This window comes from Peromyscus maniculatus, chromosome 1 (assembly GCF_049852395.1).
Source record: "Peromyscus maniculatus bairdii isolate BWxNUB_F1_BW_parent chromosome 1, HU_Pman_BW_mat_3.1, whole genome shotgun sequence".
Taxonomy (NCBI): Eukaryota; Metazoa; Chordata; class Mammalia; order Rodentia; family Cricetidae; genus Peromyscus; species Peromyscus maniculatus.
Window position 1 is genome coordinate 108,578,923 of NC_134852.1, and position 18,132 is coordinate 108,597,054.

The 18,132-nt window shown below is 41.3% G+C and overlaps 1 protein-coding gene across 8 annotated transcripts in view; it reads left to right on the forward strand.

Annotated features, from left to right (window-relative positions):
* The window catches only part of Pak1 (p21 (RAC1) activated kinase 1), a 114,884-nt gene extending 102,918 nt beyond the window's left edge, over positions 1-11,966 (forward strand). For all 8 annotated transcript variants that reach the window (XM_076547533.1, XM_042280206.2, XM_042280213.2 and 5 more), the window contains 4 exons: positions 2,537-2,636; positions 3,596-3,792; positions 6,899-7,036; positions 10,663-11,966. In XM_076547533.1, coding sequence (XP_076403648.1) covers positions 2,537-2,636; positions 3,596-3,792; positions 6,899-7,036; positions 10,663-10,749 — 522 coding nt within the window. In that variant the 3' untranslated portion in view covers positions 10,750-11,966. The remainder of the gene's footprint in view (positions 1-2,536; positions 2,637-3,595; positions 3,793-6,898; positions 7,037-10,662) is intronic.
* The last annotated feature ends 6,166 nt before the right edge of the window (positions 11,967-18,132 follow it).

Below are 18,132 nucleotides of genomic sequence, written 5' to 3' on the forward strand. Positions count from 1 at the left end.
TTTCCAAGTGAGAACGATGATGATGGGAATAAACAGAAATGTTGAAGATACTAGTGTTTTTGTTCTTGAGATACTGAAGTTTGTTCAGTTTTTGTTTTTTAGTTTTTTGAGACAGTTTCTCTGCATAGCCCTGGTTGTCCTGGAACTTGCTCAGTAAATCAGACTGGCCTCGAACTCAGGAATTATCCTGCCTCTGCCTCCCGAGTGCTGGGATTAAAAGCAAGTGCCACCATGCCCAGAACTGAGAGACTGAGATTTTCTAATACCCAAGAGTAGAAAAGTTAGGATATTGAAGGAAGGGTAAGATTAAAAAATTTATGGGGATGAGTGTGATTAGTGTCTGATGGTGGAAAACCTAGAGGCATATGGATGAAATTATAGAGTGCATATTTAGCCAATGTTAATGTGAAAGAAATGCATTAGCAACATTGTAATATAGAATCCCTACAGTTAAATTAATTCCAACCTGTAATTCCTAGGAGTTCTGATTTCATTTGCTCTACCACTAATTCATTATTTTATAATCTTTTAAAAATAACTCTTCCCAGTCAGGTAGTGGTGGCACATGCCTTTAATCCCAGCACTTGGGAGGCAGAGGCATGCAGATCTCTGTGAGTTCAAAGCCAGCCTGACCTATAAAGTAAGTTCCAGGACAGCCAGAGCTGTTACACAGAGAAACTTCGTCTTGAAAAACCAAGAAATAAATAAATAAACAAACTCTTCCCAAGAAGCCCTCCCCATCACATTCTTCCTATGAAATTTTAATACTACAGATATGATGGATAGTTGTGTAGATGTAGCTGCCCTTTGGAGGGTCAAAAATTGTATTATTTAACTTTTTTCACCTCTACCCTTGAAGTGAAAGCCTGGCGACCTGAGTGCACACATAGACCTCACCCCCAGTAAAAATAATTAAATGGCATCTTTGTACAATCCCTGAGTTTGATCCCCAGAACTGTACCAACAGAAAACTTGACAAGAAAGTATAAGTGTTAAATCAGTGGTATTGCTACTCTTAAACTATAATAGAGATCATTACCACTTTGGAAACAGCTTACTGAGATATAATTCGTATGCTATATAATTCATCCCCTTGAAGTATATAATTCACCATTTTTCAGCATATTTATGAAGTGACTATTAAAGGCTATGGATTTTTTTTCTTTTAAGCACTTGGGAACTTGAGAGTATAGATCAGCTGAGTAGTGTAGTATACATTAGGCCCTGAGTTTGATCCCAAAAACTGCACCAAAGCCCCGAGAAACAGGGCCAGAAATTGAAACGTTATATAAATAGGTGGTATTATTATTCTTAAAGTCTAATAGTGATGCCTTCTTCTGACCTCCACAAGCACTGAACATGATGCACATACATACGTGCTGGCAAAACCCTCTCACATAAAATAAAATATATAAATCTACTTTTAAATTCTTTTAAGATACTGCCTTTTATTTAAAAAATTCTTTTGCATTTGTGTATATGTGTGTGTACACATGCATGTATGTGGATGTGTACATGCCGTGCTATACATGTGGAGGTTAGAGGACAACTCCACCTTGTAGATTCCAGGGATCTAGCTTAGGTTATAAAGCTTGGTGGCAAACTGTGAGCCATCTCACTTCCCCAGAACCAGACATTTTCATTGTACCATTTGCCACTCACTCTGTTGGGTAAATATAAGTGTTTAAGTTTGTGTGTATGTGTTGGGGAATCATCACAATAGGTGTTTTGTTTTGTTCCTTCTCTCTCTCTCTCTCTCTCTCTCTCTCTCTCTCAATTTTTCTCATATCCTTTACTGGTTGTGATCATTACTAAACCTTAAAAGTCTATTGGTGCTGGCAGTGTGGGTCAGTGAGAGTATATGCCTGGTATTTTTGAGGCCATAGTTTTACTTCTCAGCACTTAAAAAAATCTGTCTTTGTAAATAATTTGTAAATATCAATCTCTGTATAGGACTTAAAATAAACTCAGGTGCCCACTGAACATTTGTCTTCATGTTTTATAGAGATGTCAAATTCAATGTGTCCCAAATAGTACAGATTTCCTTTCCCAAAATAAGACCGTCTACAAACATCAAATCCATGTGTCTCCTTTTTTTTGACATGGAATATATTGATAGAATATTTTTGATTAAAGGAAAATTATAAGATGAAAGCAGCATGCAGTTTTAAATTAAAATTTAAATTGTGTGTGTGTTTGGGGTGGAGGGTTAGGTGCACATGTATGTGGATGTCCAAGGAGGGCAAAGGCATAGGATCCCCTCAGGTTGGAGGCTGCCCAGTGTGGACACTGAGCCATCTCTTCAGCCTGCTACACCCCCACCCTGCCCCATGGAGTTTTAAAAGAATGCTTAGGAATTTAAAAGAATGTCTTAGGAGACAGAAGATTTGGTTATATGGCTGGCTCTGCCTCTTTATGTGGGGCAGGTCTATTTCTTCCTGGGGGCCTTACTTTATCTTAAAATGAGGAGGTTAGATTATTGTTAGTCTTCTAATTATATGTTTCTTTCTTTATTCTGTGCTCACTACTTCAACAGTGTCTACAAGCTTTGGAGTTCCTACACTCAAACCAAGTCATTCACAGAGACATCAAGAGTGACAACATTCTGCTGGGAATGGATGGCTCCGTCAAGTTAAGTAAGTATGAGTCTTAGAATGATAACACTTTTGTATGTGCAGGGCTATGCCTCTGGTGGGATGGTAATTAAATAATAATAATTATAGCATTCACCAAACAAACTTTGTTATTTCATAAGGTATTATGGGATATTTATATTCCTCTGTATTATCTTACAGTATTTTTTCACTATTTCTCAATTCTTTTATACATTGAAATACTTCCCCCCTGAATGCCTGCTTCTGTGGTTCTCTTATAGACTCTGAGGGTACATTTTATCAGTCTTCAAGGAATTTTCAGTCTCATATGAGAGACTTGTCATGAATTAGAAAAAAGTTTTATGCAACTTCACTCATTCAGTTATTTATTTATTCAGTAACCAATTGCTGAATATCTATTATATGCCAATCCTCTTAGAGGTACAAAGAAGACAGTCTTTACTATCAGGATACTACCAATTTAAATAAATGTGTACTTTCAGTATAATGTGAAAGGACATTTTGTACAAAGGTGTGAAACCAGTCACCTAGACAGACTGTGTCATAAGTGGGTAGACAGTCTGCGAGAGGACTTTGTTAGCATGTAGAGTAAGGAGCTGATAAAATTAGGGCCGTATTTCAGTGTTGGGGGTTGGGGTTTAATTCAGCCCAGAAAATAACCGAAGTAGTTAATTACAAGATTCTGAGGTGTGGAAATGGTTTTTTTATGTATAAAGGGCCAAGCACTTAAGGGCAAAATGACCTGCTGGACTTTAACGCCTTGACCACTTGGTTTGAGGAGAAGGTGGAAGGCTAGCGATGTTCTGTATATCCCTCCTACTTCTTCTCTTCATGGTTGAATGAGGAGTAGACTGCCAGCAGTCAAGTGATTCTGCTTTGGGGAGACAGATTGCAGAGAGCAAAACTTGACGGCCATGTGTGGGTACACAGCACTTACTGATGGACTATCCTAAGTGTGTCTTTCCTCTCCCCGTTTCTAGCTGACTTTGGATTCTGTGCACAGATAACTCCAGAGCAGAGCAAAAGGAGCACCATGGTGGGAACTCCATATTGGATGGCACCTGAAGTTGTGACACGGAAGGCCTACGGACCCAAGGTTGACATCTGGTCCCTGGGTATCATGGCAATTGAAATGATTGAGGGGGAGCCCCCATACCTCAATGAAAACCCTTTGAGAGTAAGTGTTCCCATCTTCTTTCAAATTATTTGGGCTTTTGTCTCTAATCCCAGGAAATTAGATTCAGGCTCTTTCTCTGTATACCTGGCATAGTAACACATTCTTATAATCCTAGACTCACAAGACTGAGATAAGAAGATTGCTAGTTTGAGGCCAACTTGTCTCAAAAAACAAAACCAAGGATCTGGTGAGATGACTCAGTGAGTTAAGGCTCCTATTACCAAGCCTGATGACTTGAATTTAATCCCTGGGACCTACATGGTAAAAAGAGAGAATGAATTATTACAACTTGTCCTCTGATTCCCATACATACTGTGTGGTTCACATGTGCTCACATACACGTGTACACACACTAAATACATAAAAACAATACACATAAACCCAAAGACTAGATACTGTTGAATTTAAAATAAATGAATGTAAACTATAACAGGGTCTGGGGATATAGCTTATTTTTAGAGCTCATTCCTAGCATTGTGGGGTTGGGGGGAGGAAGGAAGGGCTGAGTTCCTATTATATACAAGATATTGTTCTGATAATAATACCAAATTATTATATAGTAACAGATGGTAACTGCTGTTGAAAAAATGTAGAATAAGAATGATTGAAAAAGTAATGAGGAAGGTTTTATTTAAAGGGATGTTTCTCTTGCTAGTTATTTCAGCAGAAAAATGAAAGATTTAGCCTTAGGCAAGAGTTTCCAAGTATCAAGAATGTGATTTGATTTTTGCTTGTTGAGCCCCAAGGAAAATCAAGGAAGCCATTTCCCTGAAAGGAGTGAGGAGAAAGTAGACTGGTAGTCAGAGTCAGGGATGAGAGAGGACCTGCCGCTAAGACTTGTGGGCCAGTGTGAGAGCCTGGCTCTTATTTTGCAGCACTGGAAAGGATTTTCAGCTAGATAATAGTAGTAGGGTACAGTTTGTGCCTGAAATGAATCATGTCGGTTCCTTCTTCAGGAAATACAGTGAGAGACTGATGTAATAATTCAGACAAGAGTGGGAGCTTGGATGGCACTGGTAGGAACGCAGGTGAGAGGCAGACTTGGAAGGTATCTTGACAAGGTGAATCGGAATCAACAGTCACTACAGCCTGAATTGCTGAGAACTTCAAGTGACCTTTGCATTGGTTACTTTCCTGCTGCGGTGATTAAAGTTCTGTGACCAAGGCAACTTGTAGAAGAAAAGAGTTAGTTTGTGCTTATGGTTCCAGGGGTAAGAGTTCTTGATGGGAGGGAGGGGCAGGATGACAGCAGGAACAGGATGCTGAGAGCTTCCATTTAGAACCGCCCATGAATGAACCAGACAGAACAAACTGCAAGGAGGGCAAGACCCGAAGCTCCGCCTCTAGTGACACATTCCTCCAGCAGGGTCTTGCTGGCAAGTTAGCAGAGTGATAGGGACAAACACGTAATTTGAATAAACCCGTAGAAGAGAAAAGGAGGAAACTGAGATGGCATTTATAAATATTTTCCTCCTCTTATATGAGTTTTGTTATGGAGAGTCACAGCGAAATGGAACAATATCTTTAGGTAGAGTTGAGAAGAGGTAGGCTAAAAGTTGTGTTTGCTAATGGTGAAAATGAATTAGTGGGGAGAAGAAAATGACCATCTGCAAGAGAGAAATGGCAACTACAAGAATGATGTCCTTAACCAGATAAGAGAAGCTAGATAGAATAAAGGATTAGAGCATGGACGTGTTTCTGTTTTGTAATGGGAGAGGGAGGCAGAGTATACAACAAAGGTGCAAACAAGGAAGTGGTGATTTTGATGGCTTTTATTTTCTCATTTCATCCATCCTCCTATCTAGTGCAGGAATTCCCCTATAAGGGAGATCCAACCTTGACTACATGCTCATATCACCGCTGGATAGCTCCAGTTCCTGGAAAGTGCTTCATTATCTCAAAATGAAACGGTCTTTAGTTTCTACCCTTTGGTCCCAGCTTTGCCCTCTGACTCCACATGTAACACATCCTCCTTTGCCTGGGATATGAAGGTGATCAGTGTAGTGTGATGGCAATAAGACTGGGATTAGAATGAGTACAGGTGAACACTGAGTGCAACAGGTGTATAGTCTTATGTGAAAGGGGACAGTCATTTGCCCTGCCTCTTACTCAGAGTCACTGTGGTCATTAAAAATGAGACAGTGCAGCTGAGTGTGGTGGCATGTCTTTAATCCCAGCACTCAGGAGGCAGAGGCAGGCGGATCTCTGTGAGTTCGAGGCCAGCCTTGTATACAGAGTGAGTTCCAGGACAGGCACCAAAACTACACAGAGAAACCCTGTCTCAAAAAATGAGAGAGAGAGAGACAGAGAGACAGAGAGACAGAGACAGAGACAGAGACAGACAGAGAGAGACAGACAGACAGAGAGAGACAAAGACAGAGAGAGAGAGATAGAACAAACCTTGTAATCAAAGAGCTTGGTGCTTATAAAAACGTATGTTTCTCTTTATTTTTCAAGAGTTCCTTCATGTTGGGGCAGGGAAGCAGCAGAAAAGCAGTTGATGCTTTTTTATAGTCCTCTTGGGTGACTGAGTTCAGTGAAGGTGTCAGCAGCAATTTCTGCCAGCAACTAAAGGGATGTTTAACTTACCATGCTCAGTGAATAATAAGCCCTTTATATCTGTAATCAAGAAAAAGAATAAACCCTTAGATTATAACACCTCGGAAGTGTACAAAGTACTTTGTAAATGTACTCTTTATTTTTGTGGATATATGAAATATTGTTTTGTTTTTTGTTTTGTTGTGTTTTTCGAGACAGGGTTTCTCTATGTAGTCCTGACTCTCACTCTGTAGACCAGGCTGGCCTTGAACTCACAGAGATCTGCCTGGTTCTGCCTCCCGAGTGCTGGGATTAAAGGTGTGCATCACAATCACCCAGTGAAACATTGTTTTATTAGCAAAGAAGTTGTATATTAGGTGCATATACATGGTCACATGGCCTTGAAATGTTAAACTTGACCCTTGGGTTAGTATATTCTCTGCAGAACATCACAGCTGCCTCATTGGTCCTAGAGCATGCCCCAGCTGGCTGTACTTTTAGAGGGTATGTCTTGAGACCAAGAGAGAGCCTCAGTGAAAACAGTATGATTCTTCATTTGTATTGCCAGGCCTTGTACCTCATTGCCACCAATGGGACCCCAGAACTTCAGAACCCAGAGAAGCTATCGGCTATTTTCCGGGACTTTTTGAACCGCTGTCTTGAGATGGATGTGGAGAAGAGAGGTTCAGCTAAAGAGTTACTGCAGGTAACTGTCCTTCTGCAGGGAGCCGCCTCGGTGAAAGAAGCACTAGCTAAGCCTTTGAACCTTATTTTTGTCTTTGAGGTTGCTTACTAAGGACTTCTCTCCTACTGTCTCCCTTTGTATTTCTAACTCCCTGACCATCACTCCTGGGCCTTTGCTTATCCCTTAGTTTCTTCCTCAGTCTATTTAAACCTTACACATTTTCCTAGGCTCCACTCAAAGTCTAATTTCTGAGCTTCTCTTGAAGTTTTTTCTGACATTCAGACGTCTTTTATTTTGCCTAAATTAGCCTATCAAATTTGGGTCTTGAGAAGTAGCTCTCTGAGAAGTTGAATTTTGTACAAGTTACGTTTTACTGGGATACATGAAAACAATACAGAGAAACAGCGATCTGGGGCAGTGGTTCTCAACCTTCCTAATGCTTCGATCCTTTAATACGGTTCCTCATGCTGTGGGGACCCCCAACCATAAAATTATTTTGTTACTACTTCATAACTGTAATTTTTACTGTTATGAATTATAATGTAAATATCTGTATGGGACTCTCCCAAGAGGTTCACGCCCCACAGGTTGAGAATCGCTGGTCTGGGGGATAGTGCAGTTTTGGAGTCTTCACAGACACAACACTGCAAACTTCAGATGGTGGCAGCAATACTCTGCTTGGAGTGAGACTCTAGAAGGGTGTAGTGAAAACCCAGAGTTGGATTTACCAAGTCTTTTATAGAAAGTACTTTATCCTGCAGTCACAGCTTAGTTTATATAAAGGTTTCAGAAATTACTGTTAGCAAGTGACATCATTTAGAGTTAGCATTTATTTTAATACAATTTCTTATTTCTTGTCATTGTACTGAACTGCAAACTGTTAATTTATTAGGAAGTATCACATTCAGCTTTATGGAGGTGAGAGTGTATGTCTGCAGATTAATCAGTTACTGTGTGTCACTAGGCCAGAGCATGACTGAGCAGAATAGACAAAATGGGACCTTAGCACACTGCCCTGTATTAGTTACGTATGAGCCTCTCTGTCTTGACCACTCTACTGTAAACTCTTTTGTTACTCTCTGGATTTCTTTTTATGTGGGCATCTGACTGAGAATTAGTGCTCAGGAAATATTTATAGAGTTGAATAGAGATGTTTACTTACCTGCATTTTTAACATCTGTTTGTAATTGAGGCTACTGTTCTGAGCACTGGTCTATTAGGTATGGGATCTGGGTTCTGCCAAGTATAAGACATTATTTGTAGGATCCTTTGGGATGAAAAGGCTCCTTAAACACAGGTACAATGTAGAATCCTTTTTGCCTTTCATGTGATTTGTGTGTTGGAAATTATAGGCATTGGGAAATGTACCAATACTGTGCTAAGTCTGTTGTTATCGAAAACATTCTTAATTAGGTACCAAAATGTAGCTATTAAAAGTGCCCTCTGGGCCGGGCGGTGGTGGCGCACGCCTTTAATCCCAGCACTAGGGAGGCAGAGCCAGGCGGATCTCTGTGAGTTCGAGGCCAGCCTGGGCTACCAAGTGAGCTCCAGGAAAGGCGCCAAGCTACACAGAGAAACCCTGTCTCAAAAAAACAAACAAACAAAAAAAAAAAACAAAAAACAAAAAAAAAAAAAAGTGCCCTCTGGAGTTTTCTTCCTGATACAGCAGTGTTACTAAATAATAAGTGCATTATAGTGACTGTCCCATTCTGTCTGTACTCAGCAGTAAGACATACCTGTTTCTCACAGCAACCCTGTGAATTATAGGATTGGTTATTCCCATTTTTGCAGGTGAGGAAATGTACTAGTATGATTAAAGTAGACAAATAGAGGATATAGGGTTTCAGCATGTCTGTTCGCCTCCCAAGTATACATGCTCTTGATCACTGCTTCTGTAGATTCAAAACATGTCAGAGCTGGAAGGTTTATAGGGCTTACTTAGTTTACTTTGTTGAGAGAATTAAAAGGAGGCTTCTTAGTTGAGTATTGGATGATACTGCTTTCTTACTGCAGAAGAGTCAGAAAAATAGGCCCTCGACCCCAGCTCTTTAACTTGCCATTGTTATCTGGTAAATATTCAAAACCTAGACTTTTCAGAATCTTACATCATGAAGTTTCACATCTGTTTCTCCTGTGAGAAGACACATAAGGACAGAAATATATAGGATGAGACAGAAATGTAGAATCCCAATATGGGATTCATAGCTTCTTTAGCCAAGATCATTCATACTTCCCAGTTCCTCTGTATATCCTGTATCTGTCCCAGTAAGAGCTGAATCAACTTCAGCCAAGAATATAGATGTATATGCCTCTATGTATGTGTCTCTACACATATATAATAATACTAATTAAAGTTATTATCAGCATGGTAGAAGAACCAGATATGTTAGATAACTGTAAATATCACATTTGCTCAGAAAAAGAAATGTCCTCTGATATTTATTATCAAATGGAGGAAACAGTCTCTATCCTCAAGACAATTGTAAAAAACAAAAACAGAAACAACCCACCATTCTAGGTAAGGGACTCTGTGTTACATAAAGAATTGTTTTCTATAACATTTTCATATGGTATTTTCTCTTAAATGATTTATTTTTTTAGTTGAAAGTATGGCTCAAAGTCTATTTTAGTGAAAGTAATTTTGGAAAGGACCAGACTATTGAAATCTTACAGGAACACTTAGCCTTGCAAGAGTCAAGGATTTAACAAGAAATTCTCAGCTAGGTATGGTGTATGCTTATAGTCCTGGCTAATAGGATAAGGCTGTAGTTTTAAAACTAAACCTCAGTGTCTTCTCCAGAAATACTAGTTACCAATAGTTTAATTTTACCTAGGAAGAAACAAAATCATGCAAAATGAACTCTTTTTGCCTTACTTCTCTCACTCAGAATCTCTATGGATAAGAGCTGGGCGTGGAGGTTTACACCTTTAATCCTAGCAGAGGGAGGCAGATCTCTGTGAGTTTGAGGCCAACATGGTCTATAGAGCAAGATACAGGACAGCCAGAGCTGTTACACAGAGAAACCTTATCTCCCCCCCCCAAAAAAAAACAAAAAAACTTATGGATTTATCCTGCTTTTAGTGTGTCAATTGCTGTGTTAATATTCTGTATGATGACATGAACATAAAGCTATTAGTTCTTCCTTTGGATTTTTTTTTTTTTTTTTGGTTTTTCGAGACAGGGTTTCTCTGTGTAGCTTTGCGCCTTTCCTGGGACTCACTTGGTAGCCCAGGCTGGCCTCGAACTCAGAGATCCACCTGGCTCTGCCTCCTGAGTGCTGGGATTAAAGGCATGCGCCACCACCGCCCGGCTTGGATTTTTTATAAGTATTGACTATTATAAGTAAAACTTGTATACTTAGTATGATAGCTTACTGGGTATGAGTACCTGCTGCCAGGTCTGACAGCCTGAGGTCATTTACCCTCTACCTGTAATAGTGAAGAGAACTGATCTGGTAAGTTGTCTTGTGACCTACACACACACACACACACACACACACACACACACACACACACACACACACACACAAAGTATATTTTTTTCCTTCAGTTTGAGGATGATCTGACATGATGCCCTTATTGACTTAAAATGGTTGCTAAGTACGAATGGTCAATAATCGTATTCTTTTTCCTTTTTCTCCTTCTAGCATCAGTTCCTGAAGATTGCCAAGCCCCTCTCCAGCCTCACTCCACTGATTGCGGCAGCAAAGGAGGCAACCAAGAACAGCCACTGAAACCACGTTCACCCCAGCATCATCGTGCCAAGCCTTCTAGGAAAGAAACACTCGTTTCGGGAACTCCCACCCCTCATGTCCTCCTCTCCTTGCCTTGCTTCTCCCATTTCCTGATCTAGTGCTCTCAAGACTTTGATCCTTGGAAACCATGTGTCAAGCACTGACGAGAACTGCAGACTGGGTGACCTATCCAGCACTGGCCGTTTCTAAATAGAAATCCCTTCCAGTTCGTGGGCATGGGGAGGTGACTTACGAGCAAGGGTTACCTGAATAATCCTGTTTCTACGAAACAGAGATCTCAACCATCCCATTCCTTACTCCTCACAAGCGGTTCTTGACCACATAAATTTATGGTTTGATAGCATTATCAATTTGCAATCAGTTGAGATTTCTTTAGTGCTTTCTTTCTGTGACCAAATTGCCCAAACACCTCATTGTATCTGAAAACCGTAACAGCTTTGGAATGCCATGGGGCCTGATAATCTGCCAGGGACATGAAGTGGCTCTGTTTCCTGAACCAGACCTTGGTGCAGCTGATCCTGACATGGGAGAACTGCCATGTTTTTCTCTGTGTGTGCTTCTAGCAGCTGTTTGGGAGAACCATGATCCAGTAGTGTTCCCTGTGCTATTTCTAGTGAAATGGTCTTAGCTATGTAGCAGCTTTTGATTCCCTGCATCCCCTAGGCTGCTGCCTGCATTCTGTTATAAATCTTATTTATAGCATTGAGAGATTTCCTAGAGCACATGCTGAGGAAGAGCAGTGTGAGAAGTGAGAGGGCAAGAGGAGCTACTTTTAGCACGTGGCTGGGCTTCAGCACCTGTCTGGCTACACTATGTGATATTTCAAGATCTCAGCCTCTGTTTCTACCTGGGGTAAGGAGCTGAAAGATGAACTCAGATCTTCTGGTAGCTTAACTATTTCAGTCAAAAGAAAAGGTCTCCAAATCTGAGATGATGTGCTACTAGTGATAAGGGGACCCTCCTTTTAAATGCATGACCAAGCTCTCTGCAAATGGACATGCTTTCTCTGGGTGTTGGGGATATTTGCTACCTCCTGCTTATTTGTGGTTTTGGTTTTCCCGCTGTGGTAGGATGCTTGGCCAGCGTTGTGGCTTGTCATGTCAGCCCCACTGACTATTTTGTCATGCTCAGAGGCACTATTGCCTTGGCAGCACAAGTTTCTATTTCCTTCAATAAAAGGAAATGAAAATACGCTACATGGAGTGTGTCTTTTTCCCCCCTTCTTTTCTGTTTTTTCCCCCTTTCTCATGAAATAATGATTCCTCATGAGCCATTTGAAGGTGAGTTGCAGATAGGATACCCCTTTACCATTATAGACTTCCATTTGCTGTCTTTTCTTTGTAAAAACATTTTTAGTTTAAATATATATCAAAGCACTTGGCAAAAACAAAACAAACAACAACAAAATGTGCATTGTTTAAAGAATTATTGTAAACACACAGAAGAAACAAAATACTTCTGATACCCAAGAACGGTCTCCATCTTGCCATTCCCTTATTCCAGCCCCACTCTGGGTGGTAACCACTGATCTGCTTGGGTGAAATCATATGTGTCTGTTCTTTCACAATATACAAATATATTCCACAGCAGCTCATTCTGCCAGGTTGGTGTCTCCCCCTCCCCCTCAAGACTGTTTAAGAACTATGTAGTTGTATATAGGTCTAGCCTAAGAACTAGGAGTGCTGAGGCTAGGCAGATCAATATTCCAACTTAGTTAAGATGAGCACAGACTCAGCTTTGAGTTGAAAGAGAACTCTGAGGAGACCAAATGCAATAACAGTTGCTGTCGGTCTAAAGTCTAGGCATACCGTGGTTTGATTTTTCTGCTCAGGCTCTATGTCATCAGGGTACAGTTAAGGGTCTGGGGCTGTGTTTCACATGGTGCTCGGAATCCTCTCCCAGGCTCACTAGTGGGTGGTAGAACTCACTTCCATCCTAGAGGGCAAACATCTAGGGCAGTGGTTCTCAGCCTTCCTAATGTTGGAACCTTTAATACAGTTCCTCATGCTGTGGTGACCTCCAACCATAAAATTATTTTCATTGCTACTTCATAACTGTAATTTTGTTACTGTTATGAATTATAAATATCTGTATTTTCCAATGGTCTTAGGTGACAGGCATAGGTTGAAAACCACTACTCTAGAGGAAACAGGTAGCATAACGTAACTAAAACCAATTGAGCATGTTTGACTGTGGCTTACTCACAACATGTATGTCCTTGGATAAGCTACTTCAGTCATCTAACGTTCAACTTCTGGATCTGTAAAGTAGGCATACTAATAGTATCTACCTCTAAGTTTCTGAGGAAGTAAAATTTATGCAGAGCGTTGGGTACCGTCCCTGGAACATGGCAAATTCGGTCCTATGTTGTAATGCTTGAAGTGACCTGGTTTGTCAGAAGACTGTGTGCTAATTCTGACTCTCACTGGCACTAAAATAGGACTCTTACATAAGAATCTATATCTGGGAGTCTCAGTTATGCTTTGACACTTTGGTCAATACTGGTTTCTAAACGTAAAAGCAACAGTCACTTAAACGTTGGTAAAAACTTGTGTCTGGCTGGGCATGGTGGTAAAGGCCTGTAATCCCAGCCCTTGGGAGGCAGATGCAGGAGAACGGCCTGGGCTGCAATGTGATATACTGTCACAAAACCAAAACCAAAATAATAAATTGTATATAATCAAGCCTGCTTGACAATACTTAAAAAGGAAGAAAAGCAAAACCGAGCCTCCTCTTTGCCTGGTGAGTTGCTAAGTGATGAAACATCTACCATTAGTATTTTATGTCTCTTTTAGACATGGAGTTCAAGTTTCTTTATTAGGGTTGTGTCAAAAGTAAACAATTGCAGGGCATTTGTGGTGCACACACCTTTAATCCCGGCAGAGGAGGAGGATCTCTGTGAGTTCAAGGCCAGCCTGATCTACAAAGTGAGTTCCAGGACAGACAGCCGGGGCTTTTACACAGAAACTGTCTGGGAAAACAAAAGAAAAATCAAAGGATTGATTTTAATGTTCTTGCATTTAAAAGGAAATTGAAGGGCCTGGGGAGGTGGCACAGCAGTTAAGAGCTCTTTCAGTGGACCTAACTTTGGTTCCCAGCACCAGGATCTGACTCCCTCTTTTGGCCTCTGTAGGCATCTGCACACATGGCATGCACTCACACAGACATACACATACACATAAGAAGTAAGATTCAGAGGTCAGTAAGATGCTCACCAGGTAAAGACATGTGTGCAACCTGCTGACATGAGTTCCAAATCACACACACACAGTAAAAAATTAAAAAGGAATAAAAGATTTTTTTCTTTTAATAAAAGACTTGTCAAGCAGGAACACTGTACATGCTTAACAAAAGCTTTGTCCAAGTTTTGGGCTTGATGCATTACTGCTGGATGGTTGAGTAGGGTCTGGCACCAAGCCTCAGCGTGCTGCCAAGAAAAATCAGAAGCTGGCACAAGACAGGTGGCATCTGTGCTCACAAGTCTATCCCTTTTTTCATGTCTCCTTTCTCACTTCGTTGATTTAGATAAATGCCACTTAGAACAACCTTTGACTGTTTATTCATTCTTCAGTCCAAGAACTAAGTTGTAAAAATGCTTAGTTATAACTGGTTTGGAGAACTATCTCACCCAACTTAAAACCACAGGGAACTTAGGGAACTGGCTGCAGTTTTAAAATTACCAACATATATTTGGCTGAGAAATCTCTAAGCCAAGGGAATGTCTATCGCTGTAGATGTTTAAATGTGTGTTGGTGTTTGCATGTTTGTGATTATGTCTCCCAACTGTTTGAAATAGATAGGCCTTAGCATTGACAGGAAACTAAAAACACTCTTGTGTTTTCTTTTTGTCAAGAGAGGATTGTGTGCAGGCTGGCATGTAGCTCAGCAGTGAAGTACTTTCTTAGCGTGTGCAAGGCACCTTGAGTTACCCCCCCCCCAGCATTGCCAAAATAAATAAACAAATGAGTGAAAGATGAAAAGATAATGTAACAACCATCAGTAGAAAAGGTTTTATCTGGAGTTTTCTTATAAAAATCGTTGAACTAAGATGCTAAAGACGCTGGAGTTTTAAGGAAACTAATGACAGACTTTCAATTTTTAATTTTGAGAGAATTAAAAGAAACACAGTTTCTCCAAAGCCAGTGAGGTGGCTCAGTAAGGAGACGTGGTTGCCACCAAGCTTGAGAACATGAGTTCAGTCCCTGAAACTCCAAACGTTGTCCTCTGACTTCCACATATGTGTGCACATGCCTGCACATGCACGAACTAAATCAATGTAAAAACAACATATATAAACAAAAGCAATATATATAAACAAAACCATATATATTCATATATTCATTACTGATTTCTAACAGCCAAATGTTAACCCTCCCATGGAAACTTGTTAAATACATCCATTCTTTGAAAAAAAAAATAATGTTGTAACTTGATTAATTTGATCAATTCTTTGATATTCTTTTCAGTCTGTTTAGAATGTTTTAATTTTGTCTTGCTTGACTGTAGATCTTGAAAATTAGGACTGATAGGATCAGGCTGTCCTTGCTCACACCCAAGACACTGGCAGCTACAGCCCATTTCAGGGTCTCCTGAACTCTTCAGGTGGTGAGGGCAAAAACCTCCAAGAAGCAGTCAGAATGGAATGTTGAAAAAGTCTGCACATCACAAAAGACTGCTTAACCCTTTGACAGCTACCCAGTCTCAGGGGGTGCCAACAGCTTAGACCTGCTGTGTCAAGGGTTAAATGGGGGGTTTCAGAATCAAATTGAGAAAAAAGGGTAAATACTTCAAGGCTTAAACTTTTTCATGTGCACAATCATCACTCCATCCACCTGACACCTGGCAACTAGAAGGCATACTCAGGGGAGTTCAGGGCAGTCAGAAAAGAGGCAGCCACTGCATGCGGTTTAAGGGCTGGAGGGTCTGCAGCTTCCAGGGACTTACTGAAACAACCACTAACTGACACTTGCCAAGAATTTCAGTTGGCACTGGTAGTAAAGAGATAAGTAGATGTCTTGGTTATTTTTCTATTGCCATGACAAAACACCATGGCCAGAGCGATTTATAGAAGGAAGAGTTTACTGGGGGCTGTTTGCGAGGGTGAGCCTGTGACTATCGAGGCGTACATGGGGATGGTGGCGGCAGGCCTGGCGCTGGAGCAATAGCTGAGACCTTTATTTGACTTGGAGATAGCTAACTGGGAATGGGTGGGCTTTTGAACCTCATAGTCTACTCCCAGTGACACAACTCCTCCAACAAGGCCACACATCTTCTTTTGAGGGGGAGGGGGTTGTCCCAAGACAAGATTTCTCTTTGTAGCCTTGGCTGTCCTGGATCTCCCTCTGTGGACCAGGCTGGCCTCAAACTCACAGAGATCCGCCTGCCTCTGCTTTCTGAGTGCTGGGATTAATGGCGTGCACCACCACCACTCAGCACTGAGGCCACACCTCCTAAATCCTTCCCAAACAGTTGCACCAACTGGGAACCAAGTACTCACACTTGAGCCTATGAGAGCCATTCTCATTCAGACCATCACAGTGGTCTAGCCAGTAGCAAGTAGATTACAAAACCTCACCAAACAAAGTAAGTAATTACTACCAGTGTGGCTGATGCAGTAATAAAAGGTTTATTTGGAGGAAGCTATGGGGTATTTAGGACAAAGGACATAACTGAGTCTGTTGACGAAGCATAGCAATGAAGAAGGTTTTCCTGAGCTGAGCCTTGCGTTAAGATTTACCCAAAGGTGCTGGAGAGATGGCTCACTGGTAAAGAGCACTGGTTGCTCTGTAGAGGATTCAGGTTTAATTCCTGGCACCCACACGGTAGCTCACAACCGTCAGTAACTCCAGTCCCAGGCAATCTGACACCCCCTTCTGGCCTTCAGGGGCATTGCATGCACATGGTACACTTAGATACATTTGAGAAAAATACGTGTGTGTGTGTGTGTGTGTGTGTGTGTGTGTGTGTGTGTGTGTGTGTATAAAATAAAAATAGGAAAAAATGAAGAGCTGGGTAAAAGTTGGGAGCTGGAAGAAAGTCTGCCAGTAAGTACACCATGAGTAAAGACACACGACAGCCTAAGAGATCTGATCAAGACTTTGCAGACGCCACTGTCCCCTGTTCTGCGTGCTGCAGCCATGGTCAGTCCCACTCTGTTCTTCAATGTCACCGCTGGTGGCGAGCCCTTGGGCTGCATCTGCTTTACATTGTTTGCAGATAAAGTTCCAAAGACAGCAGAAAACACTCATGCTCTGAGCATTGGAGAGGAAGGATTTGGATATAAGGTTCCTCCTTTCACAAAATCATTCCAGGATTCATGTGCCACGGTGGCAACTTCAAACACCATAATGGCACTGGTGGCAGGGCCATCTATGAGGAAAAATTTGAGGATGAGAACAGGATGAAGTATAGAAGGCATGGACATTATGGAATCCATGGAGCATTTTGGGTCCAGGAACATGACCAGCAAGAAGATCAGCATTGCTGACTGTGGACAACTCTGACTTTCCTGACTTGCAGGCATCTTACCTACCAGACCATTCCTTCTGTAGCTCAGGAGGATGCCCCCACCCAATGTGCTTGTAATACCCTGTAATCTCTGCTCTCACTGAAGTTCTCTGGGTTCCGTATTCTCCTCATTCCCCTCATTCCCCTCCCAGTCTGGCTGGATTGTAGGGTTAAGTTTATGATTATGAATAAAAACTAAATGAGAAAGAAAAAAAAAGAGATCAGTTCAAGATGTCTGGTGTTGCTGGGAGTCAACGGAAGAGGGAAGGTAAGGATGGAGAGAGGGGCAGAATCCAAGTGAGAAGACTAAACTTTAACTCTAGGGATGCATTTTAAGCACAGTCAGTGTTGTTAGAAGGTCAGCATGGCCCGCTCTTTGGAGGACTTTGGAGAGTGTGAGTAATATGACTAATTGTCTCTTAACTGGTTGATGCAGACTGAGAAATTTAGGGGCCTAGTGGGCTTTGAAACACAAGAAAGTGAGTAGCCGGGTGATGGTGGCACATGCCTTTAATCCCAGCACTCGGGAGGCAGAGCCAGGCGGATGGATCTCTGTAAGTTTGAGGCCAGCCTGGTCTACAGAGTGACATCTAGGACAGGCACCAAAACTACATGGAGAAACCCTGTCTCTAAAAACCAACACCCCCAAAAAACAAACAAAACAAAAACAAACAAAAAAAGAAAAAGTGAGTAGCAGAAATGGAGAGAAGTGGACAAAAAATATTACAACAAAATTTGCCCACTCTGCCAGACTTCATAGGAAAGGGAAGTATCAGAAAAGAGACTCTGGTTTCAGACCATCATTAGAGCCACGGGAGATGGAACAAATTTGAAAGGAAAGTAAATGAATTTAAT